This window comes from Macaca thibetana, chromosome 16, assembly GCF_024542745.1.
Source record: "Macaca thibetana thibetana isolate TM-01 chromosome 16, ASM2454274v1, whole genome shotgun sequence".
NCBI lineage: Eukaryota > Metazoa > Chordata > Mammalia > Primates > Cercopithecidae > Macaca > Macaca thibetana.
In genome coordinates this window covers 4,028,916-4,048,880 of record NC_065593.1, presented here as the reverse complement: position 1 = coordinate 4,048,880, position 19,965 = coordinate 4,028,916, and the positions used below count along the sequence as shown (strand labels likewise).

Genomic DNA, 19,965 nt, shown 5'->3' with positions numbered 1-19,965 from the left:
GAAACCTGACTGCTATGAGGTGTCTCGCTTTATCACCACACAGAGGGAGTTGAGTTGGGTTACATTCAGGTTGCCAGAACCTTCTTTCTGGCTGGAAAGAAGGTTTCCCAACATTCTGAACCCAAATCACTCAGTAATAGTTAACAGTAGCCAGGTTGGTAGTATACATCTCCAAGGGCTTTCCCTGTAGTGATCCATTTAGCCTTCATAGTAGCCCTACAAAATATGTGTTTTTATCATCCCTGTTCTACAGATGGGCAGACTGAGGCACAGAGAGGTGAAGTACAGGGTCAGTGGCCAGAAAGTGGGGAGTCGGACTTCAGAGCCCGGGCTCTGCTCCTCAGCCTTGCTGTCTCTTCTCGGACTCCCTGACTCGGAACTTAAGCAGCATGACCTGTACCTTTTCACCCCGCAGAGAGATTTGAAAATCCATGTCAGGTTCTTCATGCACAGGCATGACATTTTACTCTGAGATTTTCCAGTTCAACAAGGGGAGTAATCACAAGCCAAATTAAGGGAGGGGCTTGGGTGCGAAGGGGTTTGTGCTCTTCTGATTCGAAGTCTGGTTTCCAGATGATATGTCTGCCCGATTCAGCACTGATTTTTAGAATAAATGTCAAAAATTCCCCCTTCAGGCCGGGTACAGTGGCTCACACTTGTAATCCCACCACTTTGGGAGGCTGAGGCAGGAGGATCACTTGAACCCAGGAGTTCGAGACCAGCCTGGGCAACATGGTGAGACCCCCATCTCTACTAAAAAAAAAATTAGCCGGGCATGCTGATGTGTGCCTGTAGTTGCAGCATTTTAGGAAGCTGAGGTGGGAGGATTGCTTGAGCCTGGGAGTAAGTCCCTTTCTCAAAAAACAAAAACAGAAACAAAACAAAAACCCACTCCTTAATTGAGCCTCTTCCTCTAACCTGAAATAAAAATGTAAAAATGTAGACTTTTTTTTTTTTTAAAGATAGAATTTTGCTCTTTTTGCCCAGGCTGGAATGCAATGGCATGATCTCAGCTCTCTGCAACTTCGGCCTCCTGGGTTCAAGTGATTCCCCTGCTTCAACCTCCTGACTAGCTGGGATTACAGGCACCTGCCACCATGCCTGGCTAATTTTTGTGTTTTTCGTAGAGACGAGGTTTCACCACATTGGCCACATTGGCCAGGCTGGTCTCGAACTCCTGACCACAGGTGATCCATCCGCCTCAGCCCTTCAAAGGGATTACAGTTATGAGCCACCATGCCTGGCCAACATAGACCATATATATATATATTTTTTTAAACTTAAGATAATGAATTATATTTTTTTTTTGTTTGTTTTTTTTTTTTTTTTTGGAGACAGGGTCTCGCTTTGTCATCCAGGCTGGAGTGCAGTGGTGCAGTCTCGGCTCACTGCAACCTCTGTCTCCCGGGTTCTAGCAATTCTCCTACCTCAGCCTCCCAAGTAGCTTGGCCTGCAGGTGCGTGCTACCACACCCGGCTAATTGTTTGTATTTTAGTAGAGATGGGGTTTCATCATGTTGCCCAGGTTAGTCTCGAACTCCTGAGCTCAGGCAATCCGCCTGCCTCAGCCTCCCAAAGTGCTAGGATTATAGGCGTGAGCCACTGCGCCTGGCCTTTGCATATTTTACATTGAATTTCCAGTTGCTCCCAGTACATTTTCCAGTTACTCCCTGTAGGACTTATGCTAAAAGGCTCGGCACTTTCTCTTGGCACGTAAAGAAACCCTAGGTTCTTTTGGGGGTGGCATGGAGGCCACACTGCCAGCATTCAGGAGCTTTCCCTGGAGCTCCTGAACCCCAGTGGGGCTCATGGTGTTTCTTGGCGTGTTTCTGTCCCATACCAGTGTTTATTTTTAAAATAGTCTATTCAAAAATTACCAAAAATGCTAATTGGCATGGGGTTTCTTTTAGGGGTGATGGAAACATTCTGGAATTTAGATAGCGGTAATGATTGTGTAACATTGTCAACACACGAAAGACAATTGAATTGTACACTTTAAATTGGTGAATTTTATGGTATGTGAATTACATTTCCAAAAAAAAATAAAATTGGCTGTTCAGATGGCTAATAATTCCCAAACTAACTCACTCCTAGTTAGATCTGGCCATTTTATCATTGTAATAGGGATTGTAGACAAAAGTGCATGATCCCTTTATTTATTTATGTAATTTTTTTTTTTTTAAAGACAGGGTCTCGCTCTATTGCCTAGACTGGATTGTAGTAGAATGATCATAGCTCACTGCAGCCTCTAACTCCTGAGCCATCGTGCTTGGTCATAATACCTTTCAAGTGTCCTAGATCAAGCCATTCATTCTGAAAACCTCCAGTTTTATGGTATTCTTTTTCTTTTTCTTCTTCTTTTTTTTTTTTTGAGATGGAGTCTCTCTCTGTCGCCCAGGCTGGAGTGCAGTTGCGCAATCTCGGCTCACTGCAAGCTCTCCCTCCTGGGTTCATGCCATTCTCTTTCCTCAGCCTCCCGAGTAGCTTGGACTACAGGCGCCTGCCACCACGCTGGGCTAATTTTTTTGTATTTTTAGTGGAGATGGGGTTTCAGCATGTTAGCCAGGATGGTCTCTATCTCCTGACCTCGTGATCCGCCCACCTCGGCCTCCCAAAGTGCTGAGATTACAGGTGTGAGCCACCGTGCCCGGCCTATGGTATTATTTTTCTAAGAGTGTCATTCACCCACCTCCCATACCTGCATACCCCACCCTCCTTGATTTAAGGCCTATCTTGGATCTGCTCAGCTGAGTGGAGCAGGACTCTGTCCCTTCCAACATTTTGCCTGCCAGGGACCGTGTCTAGCTCATAGATCTCTATTTCTGATGTGTGCATTTGGTCGTGGGCCTGTGAGCCACATGGCACAGGAAAGGCAGGGAGGTGGGGTCGAGAGCTGCCAGCCATCTGCCCCTCTGATCTTTTCCAGCACTGTCCTCTGCCAGCATCCGCCTTTACTCCTGTGTCTTCTTGGTAATCACTGAACTCTGCTCTCCAGGTGGTTCATAGACTTCCTGCCTGCACTCCTAGGTCTTGGAGAGAGGGCCTCCCCTGGGAGTCCTGCCAGTAATTCTTTAGCTACATGTAGTTTTAGGTTCCATGGCAGGCATTTTTCCTGATTCTGGTTTAGAACCACAGCACCGCTTTATGCTTGGATACCTTTACATTAATCTGGGCTGAACTATTTTCTCCCCAGAGCTTTCAGGAACCAAAATGGTGATCAGGTGATAAACAGCCCTTCTTCCAAATAGCTGCTGATAAACTTAACAGACAGTTCCTTGTCCAAGCCTACCCTTGTCAGGCAAATCTGAGCTGAAGGCACAACACCCCCACCAGTGTCAGTGTGCATATGATTATAGCTGATGAACCTACCTCAATGCACCATGGTCACTCAGAGCCCATAGTTTACGTCACGGTTCACTCCCGGTATCCTGCGTTCTGTGGTGTTGATGATTGGGGAGGCTGTGCGTTGTGTGGGAGCAGAGGGTGTATGGGAACTCTGTACCTCTGCTCAATTTTGCTGTAAACCTAAAATTGCTCTAAAAAATAAAGGGTCTTAAAAAAAATCCACAGCGAATGAGAGTCCCTCTTGCTCCGTATCCTTGTCAACATTTGGTATTGTCGGGGCTCGGGATTTTGGCCATTCTCATAGGCATGTAGCAGTGTCTTGTTGTTTTACTTTGCATTTCCTTGATTAATGATATTGAACATCTTTTTAAGCAAGTAGCCCTTCATATATTTTCTGTAACGAAATGTTCAAGCCTTTTGCCTACTTTCTCATTGAGTTGTTTGTGAGTTGTGAGAGTTCTTTAGATATGCTAGAAACAAGTTCTTTATCAGATAATGTGTTTTACAAATATTTTATCCCAGTCTGTGATTTGTATTTTAATTTTCTTTTTCTTTTTGTTTTTCTTTTTTGAGAGACAGAGTTTTGCTCTGTCACTTCACAATGGCATGATCACGCCTCACTGCAGCTGTGACCCCCTGGGCTGAAGTGATCCTCCCACCTTAGCCTCCTCACTAGTTGGGACTATAGGTGTGTGCCACCATGCCCAGCTAATTTTTAAAACAATTTTTTTTTTTTTTAGAGATGGGGTCTTGCTATGTTGCCCAAGCTGGTCTTGAGCCCCTGGACTCAAGCAATCCTCCTGCCTCAGCCTCCCAAAGTGCTGAGATTACAGGTGAGTTTTCTCAACAGAGTCTTTAGAAGAGGATAAGTGCAACAGTGTGATCTTGGCTCACTGCAAGCTCCGCCTCCCGGGTTCAAGCCATTCTCCTGCCTCAGCCTCCCAAGTAGCTAGGATTACAGGCACCCACCACCATGCCCAGCTAATTTTTTCGTAATTTTAGTTGAGATTGGGTTTCACCATGTTGGCCAGGCTGGTGTCGAACTCCTGACCTCAGGTGATCCACCTGCCTTGGCCTCCCAAGGTATTGGGATTACAACAAGCGTGAGCCACCGTACCTGGCTCCTTTTGAGTTAATTATCATATATGGTAGGAGGTGAAAATAGAGGGGTTTTTTTTGCATATAGATCCAGTTGTGCCTCTGTTGGAGAGGCCACCTTTTCTCACTGAAGTGTTGTGGTAGCCTGGGGTCCATTTCTGGAATGTATCCTGCTTCTCTGATCTGAGTGTCCCACCTAATGTAAATACCACACTGTCTCAGTTACTGTAGTTTTTTTTTTTTTTTTTTTGAGATGGAGTCTCCTCTGTCATCAGGCTGGAGTGCAGTAGTGTGATCTCGGCTCAGTGCAACCTCTTCCTCCTGGGTTCAAGTGATTCTCATGCCCCAGCCTCCCAAGTAGCTGGAATTACAGGTACGCGCCACCACACCCAGCTAGTTTTTGTATTTTTAGTTGAGATGGGGTTTCACCATGTTGGCCAGGATGGTCTTGATCTCCTGACCTCACGATCTGCCCACTTCGGCCTCCCAAAGTGCTGGGATTATAGACCTGAGCCACTGTGCCTGGCCACTGTAGTTTTATAGTAACTTTTGAAAGCAGCGTGAGTTTTCCAAAATTATTCTTCATTTTAAAAATTGTTTTGGCTATTCTGGGGCCTTTGCATTTCTATAGAATGTTTAGAACAAGCTTGTCAGTTTTTACAAAGAAGCTGGTGAGAATTTGATTCCAAGTGCATTGTAGCTAGAAAGCTTAACAATATTGGCTCTTCTGATCCACAGGCACACACACATCCTCGTTTATGTAGGCCACCTTTACCTTCTATCAGCAATGTTTTGTGGCTTTCAGTGTACCAGTCTTGCACATATTGTGTTAACTTTGTCTGTATGTCATGGTGTGGTTTTTTTTTGGCGTAGAGACTATCTTTATAAAAATGATTTTTAATATTTTATAGTGGTAAATACACATGATAAAATTTATCAAGTGTACAGTTAAGCTTATTTCATTTTTAATGCTATTATAAACTTTGTTTAATTGCAATGTCCAAATGTATAGAATACAAGTGATTTTTTTTTTTTTTTTGAGATGGAGTCTCACTCTGTCGCCCAGGCTGGAGTGCAGTGGCACGATCTCGGCTCACTGCAAGCTCTGCCTCCCGGGTTCACGCCATTCTCCTGCCTCAGCCTCCCAAGTAGCTGGGACTACAGGTGCCCACCACCACCACGCCCGGCTAATTTTTGGAATACAAGTGATTTTTAAATTTTAATTTGTAATTTTTGTGGTACATAGTAGGTATGTATATTTATGAGGTACATTAGATGTTTGGATACAGGCATGCAACATGTAACAAACACATCAGGGCAGATGGTGTATCCATCACCTCAAACATTCAGTCCTTTGTGTTATAGACAATCCAGTTATATTCTTAGTTGTTTTAAAATGAACAATTTTTTTTTTTTTTGAGATGGAGTCTAGCTCTGTTACTCAGGCTGGAGTGCAGTGGCGTGATCTCTGCTCACTGCAACTTCTGCCTCCTCGGTTCAAGCAGTTCTGCCTCAGCCTCCCAAGTAGCTGGAACTACAGGCACGTGCCACCACGCCTGGCTTATTTTTGTACTTTTATTAGAGATGAGATTTCGCTGTGTTGGCCGGGCTGGTCTTGAGCTCCTGACCTCAGGTGATCCACCTGCCTTGGCCTCCCAAGGTGCTGGGATTACAGGCGTGAGCCACCACGCCTGGCCATAAACAATTAAATTTTTTTTGACTATAGTCACCCTGTTGTGCTAGCGAATACTAGGTCTTATTCATTCTTTCTGTTTTTTGGTACCCATTAACCCTTTCCACTTCCCCTCTAAATACTCCTCCACTCCCCTTCCCAGCCTCTACTAACCATCCTCCTACTCTCTCCATGAGTTCAATTGTTTTAATTTTTAGCTCCCATAGGTAAGTGAGAACATATATAGCTCTTTCTGTGCCTGGCTTATTTCACTTAACATAATGACCTCCAGTGCCATCCATGTTGTTGCCAATGACAGGCTCTCATTTTTTTTTTTTTTTTGAGACGGAGTCTCACTCTGTTGCCCAGGCTTGAATGCAGTGGTATGATCTCTACTCACTGCAACCTCCGCCTCCCGAGTTCAAGTGATTCTCCTGCCTCAGCCACCTGAGTACCTGGGACTACAGACGTGCACCACCACACCTGGCTAATTTTTGTATTTTTAGTAGAGATGGGGTTTCATCATGTTGGTTAGGCTGGTTTTGAACTTCTGACCTCTTGATCCACCCTCCTCAGCGTCCCAAAGTGCTGGGATTATAGGTGTGAACCATCACAGCCAGCCACCATGTGTCCTCTTTTGAGAAATGTCTATTCAGATTTTCTGCCCATTTTAAAATCAGATTATTAGATTTTTTTTCCTATAGAATTGTTTGAGCTCCTTATATATTCTGGTTATTAATCCCTTGTCAGATGGATAGTTTGCAAATACTTTCTCCCATTCTGTGGGTTGTCTCTTCACTTTGCTGACTGTATCCTTTGCTGTGCAGAAGCTTTTTAACTGGATGTGATCCCATTTGTCTGTGTTTGCTTTGGTCGCCTGTGCTTTTGGGGTACTACTCAAGAAATCTTCATCCAGACCAAGGTCCTGGAGAGTTTCCCCAATGTTTTCTTTTAGTAGTTTTTGTATATGGAAAGAGATAGGGGTCTAGTTTCATTCTTTTGCATATGGATATCCAGTTTTCCAGTGCCATTTATTGAAGAGACTGTCCTTTCCCCAATGTATGTTCTTGGCACCTTTGTCAAAAATGAGTTCATGGTAGATATATGGATTTATCTGTGGGTTCTGTATTCTTTTTTTTTTTTTTTTTTTTATGTTGAGGTATGTTCCTTCCATACCCAGTCTTACTCTGTCGCCCAGGCTAGAATGCAGTGGCGCCATCTCAGCTCACTGCAACCTCTGCCTCCCGGGTTCAAGCGATTCTCCTGCCTCAGCCTCTGGAGTAGCTGGGACTATAGGTGTACGCCACCATGCCCAGCTAATTTTTGTATTTTTAGTAGACAGGATTTCACCATGTTAGCCAGGCTGGTCTTGAACTCCTGACCGACTCAGGCTATCCGCCTGCCTTAGCCTCCCAAAGCGCTGGGATTGCAGGCATGAGCCACCGCACCTGGCCTGGTTCTGTATTCTTATCCACTGATCTATGTGTATTTTTATGCCAGTAATATGCCATTTGGGATACTGTAGCTTTGCAGTATAATTTAAAGTCAGATAATGGGATTTTTCCAGTTTTGTTCCTTTCGCTTAGGATAGCTCTGGCTATTCTGGAATTTTTGTGGTTCTACACAAATTTTAGCGTTGTTTTTTCTATTTCTGTGAAGAATGTCATAGTATTTTAATGGGGATTGCATTAAATCTGTAAATTGCTTTGGGTAGTATGAACATTTTAACTGCATTTATTCTTCTAATCCATGGACATGGAATGAATATATTTCCACTTTTTGTGTCTTCAATTTCTTGTATAATGTTTCATAGTTTACATTGTAGAGCTCTTTCACTTGGGTTAATTCTTAGGTATTTTATTTTATTTTGTAGCTATTTTAAATGGGATTCCTTTCTTAATTTTTTTTTTCAGATTGTTGTTTTTTTCAGATTTTGTATCCTGCAACTTTGCTGACTTTATCCGTTCTAGTAGTTTTTTTGTGGAGTCTTTAGATTTTTCCAAGTATAAGATCATGTCATCTGCAAACAAGGATAATTTGAGTTCTTCCTTTCGAATTTGGATGCCCTTTATTTCTTTCTCTTGTCTGATTGCTCTGGCTGACTTCCAGAACTGTGTTGAATCATAGTGGTGAAAGCAGGCATTCTTGTCATGTTCCTGGTCTTAGAGGAAACGCTTTCTGTCTTTCCCCATTCAGTATGATACTAGCCATATATGGCTTTTATTATGTTGAGGTATGTTCCTTCCATACCCAGGTTTTTGAGGGGTTTTTTTTTTGAGAGGGAGTCACCCTCTATCACCCAGACTGGAGTGCAGCGGCACCATCTCGGCTCACTGCAAGCTCCGCCTTCTGGGTTTAAGCCATTCTCCTGCCTCAGCCTCCCCGGTAGCTGGGACTACAGGCGCGTGCTTCCACACCTGGCTAATTTTTTGTATTTTTAGTAGAGGTGGGATTTCACGGTGTTAGGCAGGATGGTCTCGGTCTCCTGACCTTGTGATCCGTCTGCCTTAGCCTCCCAAAGTTCTGGGATTACAGGCGTGAGCCACCGCGCCCAGCCGAGGGTTTTTATCATGAAAGGATATTGAATTTTATCAAATACTTTTTCAGCACCAATTGAAATAATCATATGTTTTTTGTCCTTCGTTCTGTTGATATGATATATCACATTAATTGATTTGCATTTGCTGAACTATCCTTGCATCCCTGGGATAAATTCCCCTTGGTCATGCTGGATGATCTTTTTTTAATGTGTTGTTGACTTCGATTTGCTAATATTTTATTGAGGATTTTTGCATCAATATTTATCAGTGATACTGGCCTACAGTTTTCTCTCTCTTTTTTTTTTTTTTTTGATGTGTTTGTGTCTGATTTTGGTATCACGGTGATACTGGCCTCATAGAATGAGTTTGGAAGTATTCCTTCCTTCTCTATATTTCTGAGTAGTTTAGGTAGGATTGGTATTAGTTTTGTAAGTGGTAGAATTCAGCAGTGAAGCCATTGGGTCTCAGCCTTTTCTTTGCTGGGAGACTTTTCTTATGGCTTCAATTTTTGTTACTTGTTATTGGTCTGTTTGTTTTGGATTTGCTCATGGTTCAATCCTGGTAGATTGCATGTGTCTAGGAATTTGTGCATTTCTTCTAGATTTTCTAATGTATTGGCATGTAGTTGCTCATCGTAGCCATCAATGATCCTTTAAATTTCTGTAATATCAGTTGTAATGTTTCCTTTGTCATCTCTGATTTTATTTATTTGGGTCTTCTCTCTTTTTTTCTTAGTTTGGCTAAAGGTTTGTCATTTTGTTTAGCTTTCCAAAAAACCAACTTTTTGTTTCTTTTCACAAAACCAATTTTTGTATTTTTTTATATTTCATATTCATTTATTTCTGCTCTGGTTTTTGTTATTTCTTTTCTTTTCTTTTTTTCTTTTTTTTTTTTTGAGACAGAGCCTTGCTTTGTCACCCAGGCTGGAGTGCAGTAGCACAATCTCAGCTCACTGCAACCTCTGCCTCCTGGGTTCAAGCCATTCTCCTGCCTAAGCCTCTCAAGTAGCTGGGACTACAGGTGCCCACCACCACGCCCAGCTAATTTTTGTATTTTTAGTAGAGATGGGGTTTCACCATGTTGGCCAGGCTGGTCTCGATCTCCTGACCTTGTGATCTGCCTGCCTCTCAAAGTGCTGGGATCACAGGCGTGAGCCACCACGCCCGGCCTGCTCTTGCTTTTCTGTTTCTTTAGGATGCATCATTAGGTTGTTTACTTGAAGTTTTTCTTCTTCTTTTTAATTTTTTTAGAATTCAGGCCCCCACAAAAGCATTTTCTTCTTTTTTGATGTGGCACTTATAGCTATAAACTTCCCTTTTAGTACTGCTTTTGCTGCATCCCATAGGTTTTGGTATGTTGTGCTTCCATTATCATGTGTTTCAATAAATTTTTCAGTTTCCTTCATTTCTTCATTGACCCACTTCATTCAGGAGCATGTTGTTTAATGTCTGTGTGTTTGTGTAGTTTCCAAAATTCCTCTTATTGATTTCTAGTTTTATTCCAAAAATACATGTGATTTTTGTATATTGACCTTATCCTGTTACTTTGCCAAATTAATAGTTCTACTTGCTTTATGTAGACAATTTGGGGCTATGAAAGTCTAGTTATAATAATTACATTTATTTAGTAACATCTGTATCAGGCATTACTCCAGGTGTCCTCACAGTGTTTTATTTCATCATACCAGCGACACTGTGAGGAAACTGATCTCACAGTGGAAGTCACTGGCTGGCCCAAGGTCCCCAGCTCACATGTATCAGAACCACAGGGGCAAGAGGGGAGACTTAGGGCCTAATTTTGAGGGTAAGACAAAAAGCTAGAATCCTTTTTCTGAAGACTTTCTGTGTGACAGGTGCAGTACTGAGACTTTGATGCACAATTTTCCACTAAATCCCCACGAGGTAGATGCTGTTCTCATCCCTGTGTCACCACACAGGGACTGGGCAACCTGCTGAGGGATAGAGATACTCACATGAGAAGCTGGTGGTATCTATGAGTAGTGGCCACATAAGTGCTCATGGCTGGGCTCCAGGAGGCTCAGGGGGAACCCCATGCCCTCTTCTATTTTTACCTCTTACCATATATAAAATTTAACCCTGGCCGGGTACAGTGGTTCACACCTGTAATCCCAGCACTTTGGGAGGCCGAGGTGGACAGATCATAAGGTCAGGAGTTTGAGACCAGCATGGCCAACATGGTGAAACCCTGTCTCTACTAAAAATACAAAAATTTAGCTGGGCGTGGTGGCGGATGCTTGTGATCCCAGCTACTTGGGAGGCTGAGGCAGGACAATCACTTGAACCTGGCAGGTGGAGGTTGCAGTGAGCCAAGATCACGCCATTGCACTCCAGCCTGGGGGACAGAGCAAGACTCTGTCTCAAAAAATGAAAAAAAAAAAAAAAGCCCCAAATGGGGTAAATACATATAAATACATATATACATGTATAAGTTAAAAGTATAAAACTTCTGCTCTTCAAAAGGTACTGTTCAGAAAATGAAAAGACAAATCACAGATCATGAAAAAATATTTGCAAAATGCATTGTCTGATAAAGGACTCTTTTCTAGAATACATAAACTACTCTCACAACTCAATACAAACAGCCCACTTTGTTTTGCCACTTGTGTGACCCCTGGGAAGTCACCGACCCTCTCTGAGCCTCTGTTTCTTCATCTGTACGGGATCTCGTCACCACTGTCATGGTGCATCATTTTCCCACACAAACTCTTTGTGCAGAGCAGCTCTGTATGTTGTCTGCAGACTGGCGCCGGTCCAAGATGAAACAGAAACTCGGTGCTTGTGATTGGAAACGTTCATGGCAATTTGACAGTGATGCAGTGTTCAGCCACATGATTTGATTTCATATCTTACAAAAGCGTTGGTCACAGTGCAGTGGAAATTAAAAAAACAAAACCTGACCCTTCTCTTCCTACACTCCCAGATTTTCCATGTTCCAGCCTCACTCCAGGGTTTCCCCATTCCTCAAACGCCTGAGCACCAGCCTGCCTTGGAACATCAGTGTTTGTTGTTCCTCTGCCTGAAATGTTCCTGCCAACCTACGGAGAGCCAGCCGCCTTGTCAGTCGGCTCCAGAGCAGATGCCGCCGTTATGGTGAGGCCTCTGTGTGAGGCTGGAACTCTGTGCTGACTGCAGAGCCCTTGCCCCCCGGCTGGGGTTGTCTGTGGCCTGTGTGCCTCCTCCTGCTATGTGCATTCCATAGGTCTCCTGTTGACCGTCGTCTCTCCGGTTCCTGGAACTCTACCTTATGCAATATTGGCTAAATTACTCCACGAGTAAGGAAAGTTTGGCTACCTGGAAGGTTGCTGTGAGGCTTAGATACGATGACGGACACTGCGTGCCTGTGGAGTAGTTCTGCTAAAAACATTAGCCCCAGGCTCTTGCCCCGCATCCAGCCTTCACAAGCAACTTACAGTCCTGTGGGGCAGATGTGAAGTAAGTTATAGAGATGTATAGCTCCAACTGTGACACTGCTAGGAAGGACAATTAGAGTGGGAAGGCTGAGGAGGTGACAGCTTTAGAAGGATAGGTGCTCACTGGGCTAGGAGAAGGGCCCTGTGTGCATGTGTGTGTGTGCACGTGTTCTCTTGTGTGTGCATGGGTGCACACACGTGTCCATGAAGGAATGTTCCAGTCAGAGGAAATGGCACATGTGAGGCTCTGAGCAGGAAAAAGCATAATACGGTCAAGCACTGAGAGGAGGTCGCTGTGGGTGGGCGCGGTAAGCGAGGTGGCCACAGGGAAAGGCGGCGCTGGGACAGCTGTAGGGCTGGTCTGCTCTGCACATCCAGCCCTTGTCTAATGTCCTGTGTGCTGGCCAGTTGCAGAAGGTCATGCAGTGTCTGCCTTCGTGAAGTGGGGCTCCTGAAGCAACCTCCAACTGGAAGAAAGCCACCCCAAGGCACCCATGTCCCATCCCCTTGTCATATACAGGGAAAAACGGAGTCCCTGAGAGGGCAAGGACCTGCCCGCCTCTGCCCCAGGTTGGCAGCTGATGCACTGAGCTCCCTGCACAGCCTGGGCCACTCAGTGTTTCTGTTTGTTTATGCAGGAACCAGGGGAGCTTTGGGAAAAAGTGCATCCAGTCCTGCCCGTCCTCTGCTTAAAATCTGCTGCTGGTTAACGTCTGTAGTTGTAACAGGGTCTGTGAGTTAAGGTGTTGGTTGCCAGTGTCAGAAATCAACAAGGGTGTTGGAATCTGGGTGGCTGTAGAGACAGCCTGGAGCTGGGCAGGGCTCAGTCAGGGTGCCTGGGGCCCATGGGCCAGAGCAGGTGCCATGCTTAGGCCGCGCCCACCCCTGGCTGCACTGGGGTGGTGAGAGCAGCCAGGACCTGCTAACCTATAGGAAAAAGTCAATTTCCCCAGGGAATCGAGGAAAAGGGAAAAGATGCCGAGAGCCCACCAGTGGCGACAGGGTGCCGGTGGCTTGCCAGGCCCCGGTCTGCTCCCCGCCCCTGGGGAGTACCAGCACCCCAGCTTGCTATCCGTTGGCCCAGACACACCCCACCCCATTTCCGTCAGCGCCTGGAATGCGCTGTGTGCTAGGAGTGCCCCTGTGGTCAGCTTGCGTGTCCTGAAGAAAGTCTTCCTTGGGCAGCCTGTGGCTTCTTTGTAGGCCTGTCCCAGGTGTTATGTAACTCATTGTTTAAGAGGGCCTTGACCGCTGTCTCCTCAGCTGTAAGCTCCCTGAGGGTAGGAGCTGCTTTTCGTCTTGGTTTTCTTTGTTCAGTGCCTAACAGAACGCACTGCCCGCATGCATGTGGGGCAGGAGGTGGCAGTGGCCCAGCAGGTGGCGGGGGTGGCAGACACGGCCGTCCTCTGCCCCCTCTGTTTGGGTTGTGCTGTGCAGTGTTCGCTGGGTGTGAAGGGGGTACAGGGCTGCGTTTGTCATGACTCTGCTGCTTTCTAGCTACTGGGGTGTGGCCCAGCCATGCGTGCTCCCTGAGTGCCGGCGTCCTGGGCTGGACTCCCTCCCAGCACTGACTGCCTGGCGCTGGGCTTTGGCGTCAGGCTTCCGTCCCTCCCTGCCTGTTAGCTGAGGTCTAGGCTGACCCCTACCCTCGGCTCTGGGTCGGCTCCCAGGTCTGATGTCACTTTCTTCTCACCACCCGCCCCCGCCTGCTCGCGTCCAGTACGCCTGGGTGGAGAAGCACTTCGGCCCTGACTTTCTGGAGCAGATTGTGCTCACCAGAGACAAGACCGTGGTCTCTGCTGACCTTCTCATAGACGACCGGCCGGACATCACAGGCAAGTGGCCTGCGGCAGGTGAGGAGCATATGGGGAGGGCCCGAGCCTTGGCCGCCTTCTCCTGGGCAGTGAGCACTTAGCTGCTTCCTGCCCCACTTAGTCCTCAGCTGTTTGCCAGGCACTGAGCCCTCCCCTTCGGGAAGACAAGGCCCCTCTGTATGGGCTGTGGCCTGGTGCTCCTGGGAGCTGGGAGGAGTGGGTGCCAGCTCTAGGGTTAACTTGAGGGGTGGCCTTGGGGAAGTCCCTTCAGCATCAAAGCCTTGCTTTCCTCATGTAACACGGGGACTCAACTCTGGTCTCCAAATGTTTGTTTTTAGCAGCAAAACCCAGAGGGCACAACAGAGCTCCTGCGGGGAAGGTGGGTTGGGACAGAAGACCCCCCTCCCAAAAAACATGCAAGCCAGTCAACTTTGAACTGCCGTAGAAAGGAGAGGGAGACGGGCGTGGCGACTCACGCCTGTAATTTGGGAGGCTGATGCGGGTGGATAGCTTGAGCCCAGGAGTGTGAAACCAGCCTGGCCAACATAGCGAGACCCTGTTTCTGCAAAAAAATACAAAAGTTATCTGGGCATGGCAGTGCCTGCCTGCAGTCCCAGCTACTCCAGGGGCTGAAGTGAAAGGACTGTTTGAGCCCAGGAGTTGGAGACCAGCTTGGGCAACTTGGTGAGACTACCTGTCTCTACGAAAAAAACCCCCCAAAAAATTAGCCAGTGGTGGTGGCACATGCCTATGGTCCCTGTGACTCTGGAGGCTGAGGTGGGAAAATCACCTGAGCTGGGGAGGTAGAGGCTGCAGTGAGCTGTGATTGCACCACTGCATTCCAGTCTGGGTGACAGAGTAAGACCCTGTCTCAAGAAAACAAAACACAACACAACACAACACAACACAGGAGACGGGAAGTGTATGATTTACCTAACTGAAAAGAGGGCTGAGGAGGGCCTTGGCCAGCCAAGTCTAGGCGTTGAAACTGCCCGTGAGTGTTGTTGCTTTGCCTCCTGGCTCTGCCCTGGCCTGCTTTCCCGACGTCCTCCTCGTAGCCATCGGTAGTTTCAGGTCTAGTCTTTTGGACACCCCAGTGGGAATATACATTCTATTTTTCCCCTGATGGTTTTAGCACTGGCTTGGGAAACATGCCCACCTCCGTCACTGTGTCCAGAGGGTGGATTCCATGGCTGTACCCATCCCACCCCACCCCACCCTCCCCAGCCTCGTGGATTCCTGCCAGAGTCAGGGCAGACAGTGGCCTGTGGGGGCCGTGACCTTCAGGGCCCAAAGGCTGACTTGGCCTCCATCTCCAGCCACAGGGAGCTGGGGGCGGGTGTATAACCCAAAGGGGTGGCGTCTCACCAGCAGCACCAGTGTGGACACGAGGGAATTGAGGCCTGGAAAGGCTGCAGGGGGTCTGTGGTCAGCAGCTGGTGAGCTACAGAGCTAGTGCCACCTGACCTTCCCACACTGGGCCAGCGGGATGGCGGGGCACGGAGAGGGAAGTCGGGGGAACACCGTGTGGTATAAGCCATCAGGATGGCGGGGCACGGAGAGGGAAGTTGGAATACCATGTGGTATAAGCCATCAGGATGGCGGGGCACATGTCCCTTGGCAGCGCTGGTGGTGACGGCGGCCTGCACAGTCAGTCCCTGTTGACTGAGTGCTAGCTGTGCGTACTAAGGGCCTCCTTGCTGCATCTCATGCCATCCTCACACCTGCTGCGAGGCAGGCGTGCGTGCAGTCACCACTTTACAGAGGAAACTGGTTTCGGTGAGGCCAGATGCCTGCCTGGATTACCCACATTTCCACCCTAGGTGGCTGCGTTCCAGGTCTCCACTGCTGAGCTGAGTGCTGCTTTCCCACCCACAGGGGCCGAGCCAACCCCTAGCTGGGAGCATGTCCTCTTCACCGCCTGCCACAACCAGCACCTGCAGCTGCAGCCCCCTCGCCGCAGGCTACACTCATGGGCGGACGACTGGAAGGCCATTCTGGACAGCAAGCGGCCCTGCTGAGCTGGACTGTGCTTCGGGCTCCTCTGGGGCTCTGACCTCAGGGCTCCCAGCTCGGGGCCTGTGGGGCCAGTACGCTGCTCTGGGGGTCCCTCCGAGACTCCTGGGCCCCATGACCTCCTGCTGCATGTCCCTTCCCTTCCCCAGCCCTGCCAGGCCTTAACCTGATCACAGGGCAGGGCTGGGCCCTCTGGGCGCTTGGACATAGACATGTGGTCCCAGGCCATTCAGCCTGACCTCAGGCAGCAGGCTCCAAGCTACCAGAAGCCCAGGGGCTCAGGACAGGGAGGAGTTGAGGCCACTGTTCAGGGGACTGGTGGCCCTCCACTCCCTAGGCAAGTTCTCTGAGGCAGAGGGGAGTTCCCTGTTCCCAGAGTCTGCAGCCATCAGCAAGGAGGACGGGAACCCGGCGACTGAGGTGCTTCCAGGTGGGGATGAGCCCCCTTCATGGTCTCAGCCGCAGCACCCCTTATTCCAGCTGCCCTGCCCAACCTGCTCACCCCACACGACCTTCTCTGTATTCAGCAAACACTCACTAGGTGACAGCGGCCACCAGGCTCTGTGCTGGGGGACGATACCGGCCCTGGCCTCGACCAGCTCAGAGGTTTCTCACACCTCTGTTCCCAGGGCCCTGCTCAGGGCCCAGCAGAGAGTCCATAGGCTTGAACGTGTGTTGAGTGCATGAAAAATAAATGCTGTTCACGTGTGTAGCTCAAGGCTGTGGCCTGCCTCAAGACCCTCTAGCGTCTGCCCCCTGGGACCCAGCTTCAGGTCTCGTAAGGGGGCAGTTCCACTGCACTGAAGACAGGCAGAGGATGGCATGACTTCAGCCTGCGCCTCGAAGGGTGGGCCCTAGCAGTGGTCTCCTCGGGGCACCTCCCCGTTCTGGTTGGTGAGGCTTTAGGAGATGGGCCTTAGTGGTGGTCTCCTTGGGCCACCCACCTGCTCTGGTTGGTGAGGTTTAGGAGATGGGCTCCAGACACTCGGCTGCTTTCTCAAGTGCCTCCTTCCCGCACCTGCCCCAGTGCCCCAGAGCAGGGTCCCCCATCCTCTGCTCTTCTCCCAAGGCCAAGTTTCTATAGGGTCACAGGAGCCCTGTGGGGGAAGGCTGGTGTTAGAGCCTCAGCTTCTGTTCCTTTTGACCCACTGGGAAGTGACAACTTGAACCAGCCACCTCCCCACTACCCTTTGGAGAGGTTTTGGGACGACTTTCTTGTCCTTATGCCCTTCCCCTTACTGCTCTGACCACTCTCCCATCATGGCCCTTGAAGGGAACATGGGTTGCCCACACCCCTAATCCACCCCAGCTCTGGGGCCCTCCTGGCAGGCCTCTCTGCCGTATATGACAGAGATGCTTTGGGCTGCCCTGGAGGCAGGGTCAGGTAGGAGGGAAGACAAAGGGAAGGCATTCATGGCCCAAGGTTGGCTGAGCTTTTTGATGTTCCTGTTCTTATAGTCTCAGGAGCTTAGGCTCCATCACCCACCTTAGGGAGGGAGGACCCCTCCAGGCCCCATCACCCCAGCTTAAGGAGGAAGAACTCTAGACTTAGCCAAAGGCAGATCTCTACTGCACGCCCCCCGACCCGCTGAACTGACATTTTTCTTTGGGTTGAAGGGGAGAGGCAGGACCAGGAATATATTTGGGGTTGCATGATGTGATCTGAAACCATCTGGTCCAGGCAGGGTGGTGGTTGGAGGAGTCCTAGCTGTCTTGCCACATGGCTCTGGAAGGAAGTCTGACCCTGGGATGCTGGCTGCCCAGCTGCTCCTGAGTCCCTCTGCCTCTTCCTGCTGTCTGAGGTCTCACCTGTGGGGTCCTGAAAGTCCCTCCTAATGAAGCAGGAGAATGAGTGATGTGCAGCTTCTTTCTTGTCCCCAGCAGGGCCTGTCCACCTGCTCCACGCCCTGTTCTGAGAGGGACTGCCCCACAGAAAGGTTCAGAAGACTCTAGTCACAAGTCCTCTCCTGGGGCCAGCCACACCCTGAAAACATTTGTGACTATAACTTGGGGTGCAGAAAGCAACTTGGCTTGTTTCCATCCTGGGGGCCCTTCTGATGACAGACACTCAATCCTGTCTGGATTTTCTCAGCTGCATCCTGGTTTTTCCCTCCCTCCTCCTGCCCAGGGAGAGCCCTGGGCCTGGGGGCCAACTTGGTGCAGGGGTTTGGGCCGGGTCACTGAGACCGGTGTTCACTGACCCCAAGGGAGCTGTGGAGGGGCCCTGAGGCCCTTTGTCCACAAAGAGTGGGGCAGGGCCTGGCGGGGCCCCACTGGGGGACATTCCCTCCTGCCTCTTGCCCCAGCCAGGAGATCTTTGTTGAGTATAGGGGAGGGCAGGGCTGGGCAGTCTCCATCAGCTCCCAACCAAGCGTCCGCAAGAATAACGTGCTCTGAATCCTTCAGTAGACGGACTGTTCCGAAACCTTTTCTTTTAGACTGATAATTGCCATCAGTTTTAAAGGTCAGTTTAGGAACTCCATGCTCCAAATTGCCGCATTTGTTCTCTGCTCAGTTATCATCACTCACCCCGAGGTGGGCAGCTGCTTCAGCTGCATAATTTATTTAAAGAAGAAAAAATAATTGCAGGGGCAAAAATGCTTCAGAACATGACCCCACCTGACAGATGGTATCAAAGCAACTTGCTGTGACGGTGACAAGCACTTCGAGGGGTGACTGAGGGGCTGCAGAGGCACTGTGGAGCAGCAGGAGGAGGCCCCAAGGGCCTCAGGTCCCAGCACAGTCTCCCACATGGAAGAAGGGGCCAGCCCCTGGCTGAGGCGCCCTGCAGAGGCCCAGGGCTGGGGGGAGCTTGCTGAGGTAGAAACGGGAAGCAGGCGTTGACGAGTGAGGTGCCGTCTGCACCTGAATGCTCAGCCAGCTGCTGCCGTCCCCATTGCACTGACTTTGACCGGGACCCCAAATTCATGATTGTGTCAACATTCTCCTGATTGAGGCTGGGCGTGGTGGCTCACGCCTGTGAGCCCAAAACTTTGGGAGACTGAGGCAGATGAATCAGTTGAGGCCAGGAGTTTGAGACCTGCCTGGCCAACATGGTGAAACCCTGTCTCTACTAAAAATACAAAAATTAGCTGGGCGAGGTGGCGGGCGCCTGTAATCCCAGCTACTCGAGAGGCTGAGGCAGAAGAATCACTTGAACCCGGGAGGCGGAGGTTGCAGTGAGCCAAGATGGCGCCACTGCACTCCAGCCTGGGCGGCAGAGAAAACTCCATCTCAACAAAAAAAAATTCTGATTGAAATGAAGGTCACTTTCTCGGAAGCTTGGGAAGCGCGTGTTTTGCATCAGAAGCAGTTTTTGAACCCCAGAAAAGAAGATCCACCCCCGCTAGGAAAGCTAGGCCTGGTTCTGCCCCATGGCACGTCAGCTCTATCCCTCCCTTATCCACCGGGCTGGCCTCTCAGTGGCTCAGCTCTCGGTGAAAGTTGTGATTCATTGGAAAGTACTGGAAAGATTCAGAGCTCTAGGACCAGAGCCCCTGGAAGGGGTGACATCCCCCAGGTGGAGAGGGCGCTGGGAAAGCAGGTTTGTGGAGCGTGTAGGAGTCGTGGCCGCACGCTCAGGTGTATGGGGAATGTGCCCCTGCTTCTCTGTCCTGCCAGAGGGTGGAGGCATCTGACTCCCGCACCTGCTCTTCAGCAGGGGGGCCTCCAGCAGGAGGGCTTTGTCATTGTCCCCCGGCTGCTTCCCCACTGCAGCCCCTACCCAGCTTGGGTGGGGTCCCCGCTGCCTGCCCCGCCCCCCTGCCACCTCTCCTCAGCCCCCTTCCAGGTTCCAGACTTCCACTTGCGTGTGTCAGAAACACAGCTCAAAGGGACCCATGCGCACATGTGCAAAGCTCGTGGGCCTGAGAGGCCCAGGGCACGCTCACCCCCAGGGGCTCACACAGCCTGACCAGGCTTTCTCGTCCTTCCTGCTCTCTCATTGCACTGTCCACCTCTGCTTCCTGGCCTGTGGACGCTCCCTGGAGGGCAGGGCAGCTGGCACACTATGCCCATGCTCCGAGCGAGCCGCTGAGCTCTGGTCCACAGT

At 49.3% G+C, this 19,965-nt stretch overlaps 1 protein-coding gene across 6 annotated transcripts in view; it reads left to right on the top strand.

Moving 5' to 3' along the window:
• Window positions 1-16,632, top strand: part of NT5M (5',3'-nucleotidase, mitochondrial) — a 38,572-nt gene extending 21,940 nt beyond the window's left edge. Inside the window, exons 4-6 of one of the 6 annotated variants that reach the window (XM_050763463.1) lie at window positions 4,085-4,177; window positions 13,805-13,919; window positions 15,777-16,632. In XM_050763463.1, the coding sequence (XP_050619420.1) occupies window positions 4,085-4,177; window positions 13,805-13,919; window positions 15,777-15,919 (351 nt within the window). In that variant the 3' untranslated portion in view covers window positions 15,920-16,632. Of the gene's footprint in view, window positions 1-4,084; window positions 4,178-11,594; window positions 11,765-13,804; window positions 13,938-15,776 lie in introns of all 6 variants that reach the window. The other 5 variants (XM_050763461.1, XM_050763466.1, XM_050763467.1 and 2 more) reach the window with 5 other exon arrangements.
• The last annotated feature ends 3,333 nt before the right edge of the window (window positions 16,633-19,965 follow it).